This window comes from Rhamphochromis sp. 'chilingali', assembly GCF_963969265.1.
Source record: "Rhamphochromis sp. 'chilingali' genome assembly, chromosome: 3".
In the NCBI taxonomy this organism is placed as follows: domain Eukaryota; kingdom Metazoa; phylum Chordata; class Actinopteri; order Cichliformes; family Cichlidae; genus Rhamphochromis; species Rhamphochromis sp. 'chilingali'.
Window position 1 is genome coordinate 31,603,132 of NC_137931.1, and position 17,648 is coordinate 31,620,779.

Below are 17,648 nucleotides of genomic sequence, written 5' to 3' on the forward strand. Positions count from 1 at the left end.
CTTTGTTAACTTCTGGTAAATTTGTGTCTGGATTTGACAACAACTAAACAAACTTAAACTGTAAAGCAGTGATTATACATTCAGTGTGTAAAAAAAAAAATCTTGGATGCACTTGCTCAATCAGTCTAGTTCTCCAGGGCACGCTGATTTGTAAACCAGTGTAGTGCAGACTGCTGATAAGAGCTGCTAAAATAGCTATGAAAATCCAATCTGTTTACAGCGGTGTGCTCTCAGATAGCTTTCATTTGGGAGACAGACAGATTAGTCATCTGAAAATAAATTAAAAAGTGGAAGAACAGCATGCCAAAAAGGAGTGACAGGATATGATCTAATATCCCATGTGTTTCCACACTTTTCAACAAGCACCTCCTACAGTAGTGTGTGAACATCTGCTACCATTAAGGTGCATCAGCACAGTTAATCTGAATATAATTTACATGGCTTTGGGGATGATTTGATGCCAAATTATTGTCTTTTTTTATTATTTTGATTATGTGAGTGAGCAAGTTAATCTTTATTCACACAATTGCCTTTGTGTGTGTGTGTTTGGAAGAAAACTTAAGGTTTTGAAGTTTTGATGGTTAAAAACAAGCTCAAATAATCGCTAAATGATTTCTTGAATATGAAGAAGAGTTCATTGTAATCCAATGACATCAAATCTCTATACGGTAGAGCACCTTTGGGATGTGGTTGAATGGAACAAATCTGCTGCAAGTGTTTGGTAATATTGTGTTAGTATGGACCAGCATCTCTGAGGAATGTTTCCAGCATCTTGCTGAATCTATGCCATAATTCATTAGGGCAGTTCTGTGGAAAAAACAGCCCCTGACCCCAACCACAGGAGAATTAAGACTCATCAGTCCAGGCAATGTTTTTTCAATCTCCTCGTCTAACTTTGGTGAGCCTAAGTGAACTTTAGCCTCTGTTTCTTGTTTCCTCAGCTAACAGGTCTGGCACCTGGCCGTGGTCTTCTGTTCCTCTTGTCCATCAGCTTCAAGGTTCAACAGAGTGTGTTCAGAGATGCTCTTCTTCATACCCTTGTATATAGAGAGTGGTTATTTGACTTACCCTTGCCTTCCTTTCCTTGAAGCAATCTGACCAGTTTCCTCTGACCTCAGACATAAACAAAGCATTTTTGTCCAAAATAAATGCCAATCACTAGGTATTTTTTTCTTTTTCAGAACATTTTCTTTTTTTCTTAAACTCTACAGATGGTTATGCAGGAAAATCCCAACACATCAGCAGTTTCAGAAATACTCAGACTAGCCCATCTGGCACCAGCAACAATGCCACATTCAAAGTCACTCATATGACCTTTCTTATCCATTCTGTTGCTTGGTTTGAAGACCTCACTTTAAAAAGGAGAGATTGTTTGGGAAAACTGAAAATGACAGGACTGGAACATTCACTTTAACTTTTAGAAAGTAGTTGGTATGGATCTGTTAACTTTTAGGCTCTTTCAAGGATATTTGGTACTAATTGAGGTTATTTATACCTGTAAATATAACAAAAATAGTCTCCATTACATAGACGTGAATCATGTCACATTCGTTCTGGGCTAATTTTTTAAAAATGACATGAACGCTTACACAACTGTCCAGATCACCCTTAATTCACCTTACATTTTGGCATTGCCTAACAGACTTCACAATATGAATCTACGAAGGCTATTTGTGCTGGAACTGCAGATGCTGAGTGCAGACAAGAATAAAGGCAGTGATGAATGCTCACGCTGCACTGAAAGATACCGGGCTTCTTGTGGTTGTAGCAAACTTGATGTGGTTTGGGAGTCTCACTTACTGATCACATGAGTTGCTGATTTCAAGATAAAAAAAAGGGGGGGGGGGGCAGAATTGGGTTTACAGCCTCGAATCTGCTCTCGAAATCGGCGAAAACACACTCTGGTCCATGTTCTAGTTATTACTCATCACATTATTTGGCAGGCTGTTTTTCCCTCATATGGGCTCCGGTCGCTGGGACATAATTTTATGTAATTTTCCACTAGTGCAGTGAAACATGTTCAGTCTTCTAAACAATGTCCCTTTCAACAGATGCATTTTATGGCTCTTTGAACAAGTTGTAGGGTAAGATTATAAAGGCATCTTGGGACATATACTCTGATGAACATTAGTAAGCCTGCTGCATTTAATTGTGGACGTATTCAAACACATTCAGCATGTTTTGTTTATAAATTGCAGCTGGGATAGTGATTGCTCTTTTTTGTATACAGCTGAGATCCCATCTGCATTCTTTTAAACATAACTTTTATTAGGATAACACCCTCAATCCAAAGAGATTTTTAAGGTGTTCCACAAAAAATAAGGGATTCAAGTCCCACCGACACAAGTGTCCACTGAAGCTGCTTTGGACCATTAAAAGCAATTCTAATTCTCAAGAATGAGAATTATTACATCATGTAGTTTTTATCAAATACACCAATCACCACTTTATTTTTTGGTGTTGTGGTGGTGATAGTGGTGATGCTGAAGGTTTAAAACACCCTGCTCTTTCCAAACAAACCTAGGAGAGCTTTTTGAAAACATACTGTTCTTGCAGCAGATAATTATTTTCCAGGACATTAATGGCCCATATACAAGCTGTGTTGCGTAACTGGTACAAAGTAGCAAACATTTTATTCAGGTCAGGGTCACAGTGACCACAGAGCAAGCAGAGACATCATGGAATATAATTTATAGCTTTATGTGATGCACTCACAGATTTAGGACTGCATGCACATAAAGTTGGAAAACCAACAAATGTCATCCACAGAGATCGTGACAGAGACAACAGGGCTCACCATGACAGTGGCCATTTTGACTGTATGTGCTGGGTGTCACATGTAATCTCTTGAAGAAGAAAAAAGAGGATGGGGGGCTAAGTCAACAGCATACAACTAAGGCTAGGTATGGATGGATGCAAGTTGGTGCTAATAATTAAAAAAAATATTATGTACTTGTTAGCACTAATTGAATTTGCAGATAATTGAGAGATAATTGACTTGACTGGACAAGTTCAGCGACTTCAATAAGTTGAGGGGACATCTAGCAGACAGTTTGCAGTGTTACCATCTACCCTGTTAATGAGTCTTTGCAACCCCCTAAAATGAAACATTTAGTTCTTAAAGGTACAGTGTGTAAAATCTCACTGCTTGATGCCAGGAGATCAAGTGCATCATCACAGCTACGCTGCCCACGGTAGGCCAAACAACTCTGGCCTCCGTTCATCTGTAGTGAGTGTAGGCTGTCAGCCCGCTGTTAACTTCAGCTGGAGTCCATGTTCATTTACTCTGCAGGAGGCTCTGAAAAAGGAGCCGACGAGTCATTAAAGCTCACTTCTGTCTAATGTCAGCAATACTGAGGTGAGTTGTTGAGAACATCCTGTTTTTTGTTTTTTTGCTTTTAGGTGGCATTAGTAAAACTTTCTTTGAAGTGCAAATTGAATATTTTATTCTCTGGAATAAGCAGTTGTGACAAGATCGGGAATAAATGACATGTTTATTCTCATTTTTGTGTTGCACTGGCTATAGAGGAATTGACCCATCTTCAGATCTACCCAAAAGTGGCAACTTCAGGAACTCTGGTTTTTGTCATAATTGACTTTGCTCAGTTTTTTCCTCTGGGTTGCCACCTGAATGACATGTTTGATAAGAGCCTCCCTTCTTGATATATATCCATCCATTCTCTGCTATAGGGCTAACAAGCATGTCTTTGGACTGTGGGAGCCAGAAGTCAGAGTACCTGGACAGAACCCATGCAAATTCCACAGAGAAAGGCCAACACCGGCTAGTGGATTGTAATCCAGGGTGTTTTTGCACCATGTGAGGTGATGATGCCAACCACTGTGCCATTTACTACCACAGCTCAAAGTAAATACTAAGTGCACGATTTCTATAAAGACTACTGCAGGTTTTGCTGTAAAGACGTGATCACATGACAGTGAATTCACTAAGGCTACATTGTCAAACTTGGAGCAGAGCCACAACAAACTGTTCTTACAGTCTGAGCAGTGCTTTTCGTGCCAGGTTCCATCACCTTTCTTTGTAAGCTGGTAAAGTGCGTCGTAACTTTCCTCTCTTCTTTTAGCAAGAATTTTCTTTATCATTTTATTCACATTAATTAGGCCTTTAATTTACATAAATGTTTGCAAATAGTCTAAAATGTCTCAATTTCTTCACTGTAACACAACAGAAGAAACGACATTCTCTAAAAGCAATCATTACTGACCAATGAAATAACCCCAGTGTGACTGCAGAGTAAGACCTGAAAACTACACGAGCCAAGCCAAAGCTGCAGTGGAATCTGGGTCAGAGCTAGTTAACAGATTTGTCTTTCAGCCACGCTCATCCATCTACAAAGGAAAAAATACAGCGTGGCAGTCTGGAACCGGGTTGCTGCAGCACTGGAAAAGTACAGGGCCCTTCAAAGGGCACACGACCGACATTGACATCAAAGTACCGTGTAACAGTGGGACATTATTTTGCACAGTCACACTGATATAACCTCAGATAGCACCCCGAAACTGTGTCAGGAGACTTTAACGTCAGCCTCTTTTCACTGCAGAAACACTGGAGCATGGCCACTGTTTCCATTTTAACATCCAGAAACTCAACATTCCCATTTGAACATAAAAGAAGGAACATCATGTTGTTCATTCAGTCTTGTTTTATATTCCAAGTTGCTCTGTGCTTTTTTTATCAGCAAAATTTAAAGAGACCTCGAGTTACTTGCAGGAATCATGCGCCAAATACACCCAGACCGTGAAAAATGAAAATCACGATCCCCAGGAAAGACACGTTTATTCTGTAGAAATATTTTAGAGATTCATACAATAAGAGAAGAGCAGAATATGTATTTTGTATTAGTATTAGTTAGGCAGACTTAAAAAAAAAATACTACATTTCTGCCTAGAAACCATAATCTGAGATGAGGAGGCACTTTGACTGTTCAATCCATTATTATGAAGAATAATACACCAATCTGCTCTACTCTTCAAACATTTCTAGACATATTACACTGAAAGATTTCATTAGCAGGGAAGATTACAGAAAAATTGGACAAGAACTGAATTAGTATCACAAAGTAGGGAGGTACCTGTCTCTACTACGTTGGACTAACAGTATCGCTGCAGGCAGGGACTAAATTAGAGAAATAATTATCTCTCCATCTATGTCGTTCTCCAGTTAGATTGGCCTGTCTGCTTACTAATCCCAGTGTTTGGTCAGTGAGGTCACTAAAAGGAAGAGTGTTTTAGTCCAGTGATGAGAATTTTTAACATTTATCTGAAACCAGGCTTGCGGTTGAATTCCTCGTGGTTTATCTCTGTTCTCTTTCCAGCATCTCGACTACAGCTTGGCTTTGCCCGGCTGCAGCTGCAGGTTTTGTAGCTTCATAGCCAGACCCATGTTTCCTGTGATCTTCAGCTTGCCCTGGAAAAATGCCTGTGAATCAGAGCGAGAGCGAGAGTGTAATACACTGTAATATAAAAGCATCAGATGGTTGGGAATCAGAAGCATGGTTCATTCAGTGTAGGAGAGAAATACATGCTGCTGGCTTTAAAGAGTTACCATGAGAGATTAACTCAACCCGAGAAAAAGTGGGACAACGGCAACAACAGCTTATGAAAGGTCAGGAAACTCCAGAGCACACAGGCGTATGAAGGAGAAATGAATATTTGTGATGTGAGAAGGTAAAAATCAGGCGAGTGATGTAAAAACGTGACCATTTTAGAGATAAATATTTTCTCAAGGAAATAAAAATAAGTCATTCATGTAAGTTTACAGCAGAAATGGGGAAACTGAGGGTTTTTTATTTGTTCAAAAAAAACCAAAAAACAATGCAGGTATCCAAATAACTGGGGATCTAATCTGTGGAAAACACACTGCTGGAGCCTGCATTGCTATCCTTTTGTGATCAATAGAAAACGTATTAAATTATTAAAGCTGTGCAACACTCCTTTTGGTAATCTGTAGGAATGCATCTCTCCCTCTCCGTCCCTCTAATCTTCCTTTTCTCAGGCCTTGTTGTGGCTTCTATGCTATCTGTTATCCAAAGCAGGGTTAGAATCATGTACTTGTGCATCATGTAACTGTTTCCCTGTAAGAGCGTCACACACATATCTGTTCCCAGGATAACGTTGGAAGAAGTTAATAAATTAAACTTGCCCCGGCGAGCACTTGCATAGATATTCATCACGTATGCTTTTGCTTCCTTGCAAGTAAATAAATGCGTTGGAACTCGCTGCTCTGTGTCTCACTTCATAAGGGATTTTATTTTATTTTTTAAACAGCTTGGTCCTTCGAGCTGGATTTCAACATCTCTCCTGTTCATTTCAGCCAATGCGGACCAATACCGTACATGGGGGAGTATGGGACTCCTGCAAGACCTCCACCAGAGTTTAAAAACGACAATTCAGGATCGCTGAGTTGTGCACATTATTATTAGTATTATAATAAAAGCTGGAGAAGGTTGCAGAGCGGTTACCAGTGTTTCCAGTGGGACTGCCCTGTGAAACCCCATTGTACGCACCAGTTACTCAGACATTATGTCTGTTATAACTGGTTAGCTGACTGAATTATAAAAATTGAAGAACACTCGCAACTAAATAAATAAAATACATACATAGATTAAATAAGTAAATATGTAAAATAAAGAAAGAAAACAGAAGCTGAAATACAGAGTCGACTCTGAAATAGACACAACAGATAAACTAGTAAAGATATAGTGAGGTAAAGTAAAACGCACAATAAAATAAAATAAAGTGAAATGAAAAGCTGTAGGATGGGTAGTAACTGCAGTAAGGTGGAACAGGATGCACTCAATGCCAGTGACGTCAGATCAATGTGCCAAAGAGACTCGAGAGCAGTTCAGCATTTGCCCTTATGGCAAAAGGAGTTCAGATTTGAGGGGAAACTAGATGTTTTTCTCCCATCCTTTTTTTAATGTCACACAGGAAAATCAGAGAGGAAGAGGCAGACACACAGTGCAGAAGTGGCTTTTCTAGGACCTCACAGTACATGCAATCACTGCAAATGGCTGTGAGCTGATGGTAGTTGTCTCTGGATGACATTTTTTTAGTGTAAATTGACCTGAGTGCTACCTTAATATAGTGCTTTCACATGTAATAATAATTCAAATGCATTTCCTGCATGGAAAACAACGAGGAGCTGATAAGTCAAATGTCGAATCATAAAAGGTTAAAACTGTATATATATTTAGCTTGAAGGTGCAAAAGAGCCACCATATTTATTTTCAGACAAATCTAATGAAAAAAAGATTGGTTCATTTTGTGATATGTGGCTCTCGACCCCTCTCACTCTTGTTTCTGCAAAATACAAATATCTTTAAGTATGGTTTAGTTTTTAAAAAGGTTCCCAGTTTGTAATCTTAGTTACTAAAAACCAGTGTAATTGACTTATTAAACATTTGTTGTACCAGTAAAGTGGTTCCATATCAGGGGTAAATGCTTTCCAGGGTTAGTTTCGCAATTCACAGAATACTTGGAAAGAGCTAAAGCTAAAAGGTAACTTATTACGTTGTTTCTTATCTTCTGTACATTTCAACTAATGAGGACAGTGAATGTGAATGTAGTCCGTGTGAGCCAAAGGCTCCTACTTCAAAGTCCACAAAACGCCCAGTGTCATAGTGTTTCCTACTTTTGTATCTATATGATACCACAGAGCGGACCTAATATAGTGATCGCAGGCAAAGATGCCCCACAGCTCTGCTGTTCAGTCTTTGTTTGTGTAGTGCAGGCAAACAAAAGAACCATCCTGTAAAAGGAGGATAGCTAAAACAGCTTGTTTCAGACAGAGGATTGAGAAACTAAGAAGAAGGATGTAACACTAAAGAGATGGATAAGCAGATTCAGTATACGTCTTAAAGCAGCGGCTCTCTCACAATGCCAAAAACGTTAACAGCTCCTACACTACAATTTTTAAATCCACCATCACAAACAAATAAGGATCTGAGCTAAATTTAAGTAAATTAAAGTACAAGTCTGACTTAAGTAAACATTAAAATTTGTTGTATTACTGATCTTCATCTGGGAGTATTTGCCTGACGCCCTGCACATTCATCAGGGCACGTTGGTTTTTTCACATGCTGAGGCCGTGCTGGAGAGGCCACAGCTAACAAGACATCCAGCAACTCAAATGACTGAGAACATGCAGAGCTTTGGTCCAGCTGGTCTTGGTCTTTTTTTCCAGTTAATTTTTTCAAAGGTGTGAGACAATCTCCAGGACAACAATGTTTATCAAAACAGCAAACTCCTCATTCACAGTTCCACAGCTGAAATTAAGCTCATCTATGAACAAACGGACTTTTTCCAAGACTGGCAACAGCGGGTTCGACTCCTTGGAGGAAAAACCTTTTTTTCTCAGTTGGCAGCTCAGCAGAAATGTCCGTTCCAGGTGGCTAATAGCTGTTTACTTTAAGTCAGGCTGAAAAACATATAAAATGAATGTTGTAAAAATGTTTTTTGGAAAGCTGTGGGAAACTCACACTAGACATCCTAAGTATTTGTGGGTAATGTAGGACCTTGCCAGCCAACTGGAGAACTCATGGCAGAGGGACATAAGTGGATACATAAACATGGTAACACCATGTCAGACTTATCAACTAACGCCTATACAGAAATCTAAAAGAGTATATGATAGTGCCTTTCCTTCTCACACAAATCATTCAATATGTTTCTAAATCAGTTATTAGTAAGTGTTACACTTTTATTAGCCAAAAATGAGACTTGAGAAAAACAAATACTGCATGCTTGTACAAAATTAAATAAAATAGTACCGGAAATGTCTTTAGTTTAAGGTTTTTTGACTGAAATGGCTCAAGATCGCTGTCAGCTAGTCAACTGGCACATTTAAGGAGACTAAGATGTTTTTGTTTGGTTGGGTTTTTTTGGTACTTTATGGAAAGAAAAGAGTTCACTGAATCAACTTCAGCTGCAGTATCAACAGACCGAAGGGAAAATGGTAAATGGACAGCACTTATAGCACTTCACAGTTTAGCCTCCAGGCCGTACCAACACTGAATACTCACAGTTTGTGGGTTCATTTTCCCAGTCATCAAGGCCAACAAGTCTGCGTCTGACATAGAAATGGTGCAATCGGCTTCCTTATCTGCAGGGCAGAGACACAGAAACCGAGCTAAGTTTAAAAAAACATGTTACAGCTCAGAGGTTTTTGCTCACTGACTGAAAAGAATGGGAGCAGTTTAACCCTCAAGAGACAGAGATATTTTAACACCGAAAATGGGACCGAGGGGTCATTCGTGAATCCATTATATTGGATACAAGAAGACTGGAAGACTTTAAATCATGCTCACACAGCCGCTCAGCTTTCTCACCAGTATCATTGTGAACGCAGCCTTTGCCGTTTTTCACGTCCACAAACCAAGTTGCCTCCTTTCCACTTGGGCCGTCCTTTACTTTGAAGGCAAACACTCCACCAATCTTTTTCACAAACTGCTCCCCATCCTGTACAAAGACATTTCACATACCTTAAACCAAAAACAGTTTCCACTACATGTGACTGAAGGAAAAATATATCAAAAATATTTCACAAGTTTTGCAAATTCAGTGCAGTAACAAAATGTTCCACATAAAGTTGTCAGTTTTTAAAAGAACATGTTTTACTGCCTACATTCACTCATCTTATGCTCAGCCTGACAAGCCATGTGTTATTTTCTTTAGAGTTTCAGGTAATGGCAGAAAAACTACTGAAAATATTCAGATAGTGAAGGGAAAAAAAAAAAAACCAGTGGAAAATCTGCCCAACTCCAGTTCAGGATTTGGTAACTGTAGGTGCAGCCAAGAGAGTGGGCTACATTTACATTTGAGCTAAATGTGCACAGGAACTGAAAATCTATAAAATGATAAAGACTATGAGGCTTTATTTGAAATTAAACATTTTGAATATTTATACAATTTTGAAACAGATCAGGGGTGTCGAACTCCAGGCTCGAGGGCCGGTGTCCTGCAGGTTTTAGATGTGTCCTTGATCCAACACAGCTGATTTAAATGGCTAAATGACCTCCTCAACATGTCTTGAAGTTCTCCAGAGGCCTGAAAATGAACTAATCATTTGATTCAGGTGTGTTAACCCAGGGTGAGATCTAAAACATGCAGGACACCGGCCCCTAAAGCCTGGAGTTCGACACCCCTGAGTTAGATGAATCATTGTCACCAATTACCATTCAAGAAAACCATCCTTTTTTAAATGGAGATGGATAATCCATTAAATTTAGTTCTAAAGCAAAGTTCTGATTCTACAACGCAGTGGTTCTTAACCTTGGATGAGTCCAAGCCCATTGCAACTTTTTCATAAACTCGTCATCCTGCCTGCTGTCCTGTTTGCTGCTGCCACTCTCTAAAGAGAAATCAGCTAATTTCATATATAATATCTGCTTACAGTTCATTCACAACTAAAAGCAACATAATGAGCAAAGTTAGGTATTGTAAATAAAGTATTTGATCACGAGCAGCAAACCTTTTGAGCGGATGTGTGTTTGTGTGCATGCATGTGTAAAAAAGTTGGACTTTGTAAAGTCCTATCATGTTTTTCATAAAGCATGATCCACCATGGGTGGAGCAGACACCCCAGGCACCCTTGTATGGTAGAGCTTTGTCAATTAAAATGTAGCCATAACTTAAAGGATATCCTGCTTAAATCTTTTTTTTTTTACACTAAATAAGGCCATACTTTACAAAATGAGCATTAATTAAGGACATAAACTAGTAACTAAGACCATAAAATTGGTAAGGAAAGCCATTTAATGGCTATGAATCAACTGAGAAGAAAGGTTCGTTTCTCAAAAACCTCTGTTATCCAGGTTCTTTTGGCAACTAGAGGAGTTGCTGTGCCCTGCTGGCCATCAGCGGAAGAAATGTGAGGAGTGAATGCACAGGGGCACTAGGGCTGTTCGATATAACGATATATATCGGATGACGATATAAAAACGTCTATAGTTTCATTTTACGCTATCGTTTGTTTCGTGGTGTCACAAAATAAACTGTTTACGGCAATATTTTTTCATCGTTTTGATGGACACTGTAGTGGCTATATTCATTTCTTACAGTTCTCTCTGTCTCTTATATTTAATATAACCACACTACGGACAAGCGACTGTTTTTATGCCTTGTCGTTAGCAACAACGATGGTAAAACCATCGCATGTCCGCTTGTTTATTTTCCACATAAATCTTTCACAATAAAGCTCAAGATCCTGTTGAGACTTTTCAAAATAAACTGAATCACATGAAATAGTATGCAGAGTACTGACAGATGAGAAGCAAAAAAAGAGCCGTCAGGTGCTAAAAAAATAAACCTTAGACTCAAACATTAGAACAGGCTTTTCCCCGCAGCACGCCGTGTATTAAATACTCACAAAGAAAACGGCGGCAGTTACAACTTATATCTAAAAATATATAGTTTCACGCATCAGTTAAAACAGCGGTCCCCAACCTTTTTTGCGCCACGGACCGATTTATGCCCGACAATATTTTCACGGACCGGCCTTTAAGGTGTCGCGGATAAATACAACAAAATAAAACTAGTACCGGTACCGAAAAAAATAAGATTTATTCATAACACACGTGAAAAGACCCAGGAAAGCAGAGTTAACGATAAAAACGATAACAAAATAATGCTGAAAACCGATAAAAACCCTGAAAACCATACATTTCACACCTGAGCCTCAACTCTCGCGGCCCGGTACCAAACGACTCACGGACCGGTACCGGTCCGAGGCCCGGGGGTTGAGGACCGCTGAGTTAAAACACTCGACTCCAGGTACACGACGCCTAGCTGGAAACACTTCACACAAGTCGAGCTGCCCGAGATTCACAGAATTTACAGAAAATGTTACATTTTTGTGATTTATATCGTTATCGGGACGATAGATGTCTTATATCGGGATATGAGATTTTGGTCATATCGCACAGCCCTAAGGGGCACCCTTTCATTTCTTAATTCTTATGCCCATCATTATCTTTAATTGAATTTAATTTAATTAATGCCTTTGTAGGAAATAAAATAATAGTGTCTGGATTCTAACATCGGTCATCTAATGAACATATAAAAAATAAGACTTCGTGTGTTCTGATTAACGTAAAACTATGACAGAGATATTTGTAGCTTCGTGTGGTACCTCTCAGTTTTTGGCAGGTGATTCTCTTCTTGTTTAGCTCATAAAGAGGCTCAAATGTTAAAATAAACTATGTTTGCTAAATGTGAACGCCCAGAGGTATACACATGTAAGAGAACACAATAAAAGTGCTTTAAATGAGAAAGCATCCTGTAGAGTTTTTATCATTAGTATTATTGTTGTGGAGTTTTGCTTTTAATCACTGGGTATGTTTGATAATTATTCTTCATTAGCCAACTACATTCCTCTCGTCCTGCTTTCTTAGTGTTGATTGGCTGTGGAGGATGAATTGCACTTACATAAAGCCACAGGGAGGCTGGAGTGGCTGTCTTCACTTGTTTTTCAGTAGTTCTTTATTATTAATTAGTTGTTTCGGTAATTACCTGCTGCCCCATTTTCAGTTTTTGCTTTCAATAGAGCTGTCAGTCTCAAAGCAAACAGCTTTTCAACAATTTAAGTTTCACAGGCAATTTTCATTTTGTCATTTTTTGTCATTTCTTCCCTCATTCCTGACATTCCAACAAAAACCAAGTATTAATCATAATCCATAAACGTTTTCCCTTCTTGGCTCATGCAAAGTTTAACATTAAATCACATAAACACTTTCAATAGCCAACAGATCGTTTTCATTTCCCCACACAGCATTGTGTCCACATTCTGACATTTTTTTCTTTTGGGCTGTTTTTTATTGCACACACAGTTATTGCCAAAAACCCTTTTATTCAACAGCTGTTCTTGTAAATTTCCAGCTGTAACATGACAGGAAATTATCTGAAAGGTAATCTAGTTGAAGTAATGTAAACAGAGATCTTCAAGATTCCAGTTGTTGCTAAAAATAAGTCTTTCACATCATCTTTAGATGTGAAAGGGTTCTAGACTTTAGTCTTTTATAAGTGTTTTTATAGTTTTCTAGTGCATGGGCATTAGGTGACTGGCTTCAGTCTTAAAGAAGAAGCCTAAATTTGATAACTCACTCTGTGGTTTGGTTCAAGGCCTTCTTCTTTTGTTTGTTTTGGCCTCCTATAATTGTTTTTGTATTATTAAATCTGCTTTGAACTGAAGCAGCATGGTCGCATGCTCCTGCAGTATGATTAGTCTGTGAGCTACAGACTTGGGGCCTGAAAGAGCTTCCCCATTTTCTGTGTTTTGTGGCATTAAGGTGCCAAGGAAAGCAGCAATTAATCATCAAACTGATACAGCTAGCAATAAAAACATAAATGGAAATAATGCAAATAAAATATGAAAGGAAACAGCTTTTCAGATAAGCCAATGCAGTCAACATTTCTGGGGCGTAGAAGACACACGACGGGTTTTGGTGGGAAACAAAATGTAAACAGCCTTAAATCTGCCGGGTGCACCGTTTACTCAGGTGTTTGTGGAGTACACTCTGCAGCCCAACACAGGTCAGCGACAAAAGTATTACATAACCTAGTTCATCCTTAATCTGCCCAAAACTTGGATTTGAGTAGAAACAAAAAAAAGAAAGAAAAACATTGAACTAATATGAAAATACAAAAGTAGAACAAATTCCCTCTGATAAGATAAAGATAAGCTCCCAAGCTAAAAACTCAAGTCTGTTTGTCTGATCAGTTTTCAGAGATATTACACTAAACTTTGCTGCCATTTCCTCATTGATGACAAATCCCACTCATTATGTAGAGAGCACTGCTGGCGAGCTTGAGATGAATCTGTATGATTGAGGTCAACTAAAGGTAACTGCTTAAAAACAGAGTTTTGATGGAAACCATTTGTCTGATTGAGTCACCATAAGCTTGATATTATTTTTTTGTGTTATAAAATGATAGTTTGGGAACGGATCCTGATGTGCCACCATAAGGCTAAAAGCCTGTGTAGCTATATGAACACAAGCCTAGGAGAACTGTAAATGCTTGGATAGGTGGATTCAAGTATTTATTAAAATCTTTTACAAAATTATTGTGTTTCGTTTTTTAAGCAAAGACCAAATCATAATACATATTATTAAAAGACCTAATGTGTTTTTTATTATACATACTTATTTATTTATTTTCACTGAAAAGGCATGGAAAATATTAATCAAAGGAGCAAAAGTCTACAAATAAAACTATGGAGCTGGAAATGCGCATATCAAGTCCCATTCATGTAGGTAACATAAATACCTCCTGCAGTTTCTTGTCAATTTCCTGGAACACAGCATGCGCCTTGAACCCCTCCAGTCCATCACTTGCGCTAGTGTCAATAGCTTGAATCCTTCAGATGATGAAGACAAATAAGAATAGGAAGGTGATGTTAGAGATAAAAAGAAAAGAATGAAAACACTGCCTAAAGTACCTAAAGTAACTTAAACTTGTAACTCTTCAGTAGTTTGGACACTACTATCGCATACTAAAACTGAAAACCATTTTCCACCTGGGCACATGTATTCTGAGTTGAGCTTTTTAACCCGCTGCTTAAAGATTCGCTTTTCCACCGAGCAACCGTGGATTTCCAACCACCGTTTGCTCTTCCTACCGTATGAAGTGTAACTAGTCAGTGTTCCAGCGATGCTTGGTTGGATCATTTGTTTACATTTGGGTGGCAAATCACCAGCTGCTAGTGTTGTTGCCCCAACTTGTAAAACATATTTGTTAGTTCCACATTTAGCAGGAACAGTTATCTTGCATACTTTGCATAGCACTGTTGTTGGTTGGAGGTTGTTCAGGTAACTCCATTTCTGACTCTAACTGTCAGAAACGTATGGGCTTGTCTCACTGTTGTGAGCGATAGGGGCATTAAACATGTGGCACCCCAATAACAATAACATTCCAATGTAACACTTTTATATATCACGTAAAATTTTACACTGGTATTATCACAGATGATATGATACGACACAGCCCTACTTGAAAACACCACTGTGTATTTAATTGTGCAGCTATTTTGAAGCCCTGATGTAAAAATAACTGAGACACACAAAACTCCAGGACATAAAGAATAGTCAATAAACACCGTGTCACAGGTTGGCAACTTTAAACACAACGATAGAGCTTTATCAATGGCTCATTAATGCCATGGTACATGTTTACTAAAACACTGATTAAACAGTTCAGTGTTCACTCTGCGACAAATTTTTGTTCAGGACTTGTTGATCGCAGGGTTCGTCTGTCAGATACACAACAAAGCACTATTTTGGTAGAGCATGCTAGCGAATTTTTGGTATCTGGTATTTTGTTGCCTCTGGAGGCATTTTGTAAGATGGATTTTCAAGCATGCCTTATAAATAAATTATCACATTTTTATACAAATCTAATGTAGGAGTGTCAAACTCACTTTAATTAATGGCCAGTGTGCAGCCTAATTTAATAGATAATAATGTAGTTTTCTTTTTTATGCAAGGAAAGACAAGTACATCCTAAAAATTCTCCCGTTGTGAACCATCCATTTACAAAAACAAATAATGAACAACCTGAGATACCTAAAAATTACCTACAGGACCAGAGCCCAGAGCCAGGGCCGCATATGTGACACCTCTGTCTAACCTGTTAGTCAGGATTCAGGCAGCAACTCCACATGACATCCAGCTTGACATTTACACAAAGAACAAGCAGGGATGCCACCGTGTGATGACCCTCAAACAGCTCCTCAGCAGCTGAGATATTTAACATGCCAACCGGAATCTTGTATGAAAAAACCAAAAGAGCTAACGTTGTTGCAATATTTGACATTTAACCTGTTTTTCAGCTAACCAGGACAGCAAACGGTGAGCTCAGAAACGTGCCGTAGTTAAACAGTGCAAGCTGTGCTTTTCTCACCTCGGTCTCTGTAATTCGGGCATTTTGCTGTGAGTGTAGGTGAACAAACAGCTCCTCGGTATGTGTGGAAGCAGCAGAAGGAGTGATGTTGCTTGCACTTCACCTGCTATTAGCTTAACGGCTGCACTTCCTCGTTTCTTGCACTTTCCCGGATATTCAGACTCGACCTGTCGATGTCAGATAAACCAGATTAGCTGACTGTCCTATGGATTCACTTAGTAACATCTAGTTTACATGTGCTTGTTCAGATAATTTTCTTAAACAGATCCGTAGGGTTAAATTACAGAGATTTTTTTTTTTACAATTAGTAACCTGATCCACTAAATTTATTCATACCAGCTATTTAAATATAACCGTATATAAAAGCAGGCGTTATTAATCAGTAATTCAGGCTCTGTACCTTTGTATGACCAGGTACAGGGACCCACAGAAAATAAGATTATTTAAAGATAAAATACATTTAGTGTAAAAAAAAAAATAGGTTGACAATTATTTTCATACTGAAAGAAACGCCAGAGCACAAGAGTTTACACATTTATGTTCAAATGAATGTTTTGCATAGTGATTAAGTGCGTATTATTTATACTCTGTTGTCTTTACTGTCTTTGTTTTACTGAAGTTTTATTGAATCTGTTTTATCCTTTTGCATTGTTGCTTGATTTGGTAATATGATTCTGAAAAACAAGAGTTTGTTAGGACTTCTGGCAAAAATTGCCAGCAAAATCTCAGGTGATTGGCAAGACAGGCTTTTGACTTTTTATAACAAGCATGTACTGAGGGAGGTTCCTTCTATTATTCATTGTTTGAACTACCCACTCCGCAGTGAGTTTGACTCTTTGCCCTCTGGCTGTCATTTTAGAGTAGGGATATCAGTAGGACCAAAAGACTCCAGGTTTCTTTTATTCGTACTGCAACCTGTCTTCTTAATGGCAAATAGCCATTTTGTGGCTTTTTACTGTTGTTGCTTTTATTCTCATTTTATTGTTTTTATTTTTATTTATTGGGACTTTATTTTATTGTTGTGCACTCACTGGGTATGTGTCTGTCGTCCTTGTTGCCCCTGCTGCTAAACTAATTTTCTTTTGTGGGACATATACTGAAAGTACATACATAAACGTGTTGTGTGTAATCATATACATAATTACAGATTCATTAATGTCAATTAATGTTTCTGCTGAAGCTCTTTTATGTCATTATTATCTTCTTAGTTTAACCTGTTAGCCTGTTATTATTGGTGATGAAACATTTGCATTAATTTAAAAAAGTATTTTCAGTGGTTGCTTTACAGTTTAAAAGACCCCTTCAAAAGGATTTGAGTGGAAATGTTTCTGTTATTTCACAGCATAGGTTTTGTGCAAAAGCAGACCCAATATTTTCCTATCAAGAGCATCTTTAACTCGCACAGAAACAGAACATATATATATATATATATATATATATATATATATATATATATATATATATATATAGATAGATAGATAGATAGATAGATAGATAGATAGATATAGATATATACATACATAGCTTATTACATTACAAATATACTAAAGTTATTGTACAAATAAAATCCGTTGAGCTGGGGTCAGGTAGGCAGTTTCAGATCTGACTTATTTATATGGTGCTTGATGACTGCTGGATGTCAGACAATTAGCAATATATATGTTATATATTTTGCTGTAGGCTCTGTAGTGAGGCAGAGCAGAATGAGGCAAACATCTGAAAATCTCATCAGT

The 17,648-nt window shown here is 38.2% G+C and overlaps 1 protein-coding gene across 1 annotated transcript; it reads right to left on the minus strand.

Moving 5' to 3' along the window:
* Window positions 1-4,778: 4,778 nt before the first annotated feature.
* Window positions 4,779-16,075, minus strand: scp2b (sterol carrier protein 2b). The gene is made up of 5 exons (XM_080878472.1): window positions 15,916-16,075; window positions 14,284-14,374; window positions 9,348-9,477; window positions 9,042-9,121; window positions 4,779-5,437 (listed from the first exon to the last, which is right to left on the minus strand). The coding sequence occupies exons 1-5, from the start codon at window positions 15,936-15,938 to the stop codon at window positions 5,342-5,344; spliced, it is 420 nt and encodes a 139-aa protein (XP_080734598.1). The 5' UTR covers window positions 15,939-16,075; the 3' UTR covers window positions 4,779-5,341.
* Window positions 16,076-17,648: the final 1,573 nt, after the last annotated feature.

Bases quoted from the DNA above. Each gene is read 5' to 3' on its own strand.
- scp2b (XM_080878472.1), bottom strand. From the start codon at position 15,938: ATGCCCGAATTACAGAGACCGAG. The intron at 14,375-15,915 runs GTGAGAAAAGCA...CATCATCTGAAG, and splicing joins CCCGAATTACAGAGACCGAG to GATTCAAGCTATTGACACTA. The intron at 5,438-9,041 runs GTGAGTATTCAG...TCTGATTCACAG, and splicing joins GGAAAATGAACCCACAAACT to GCATTTTTCCAGGGCAAGCT.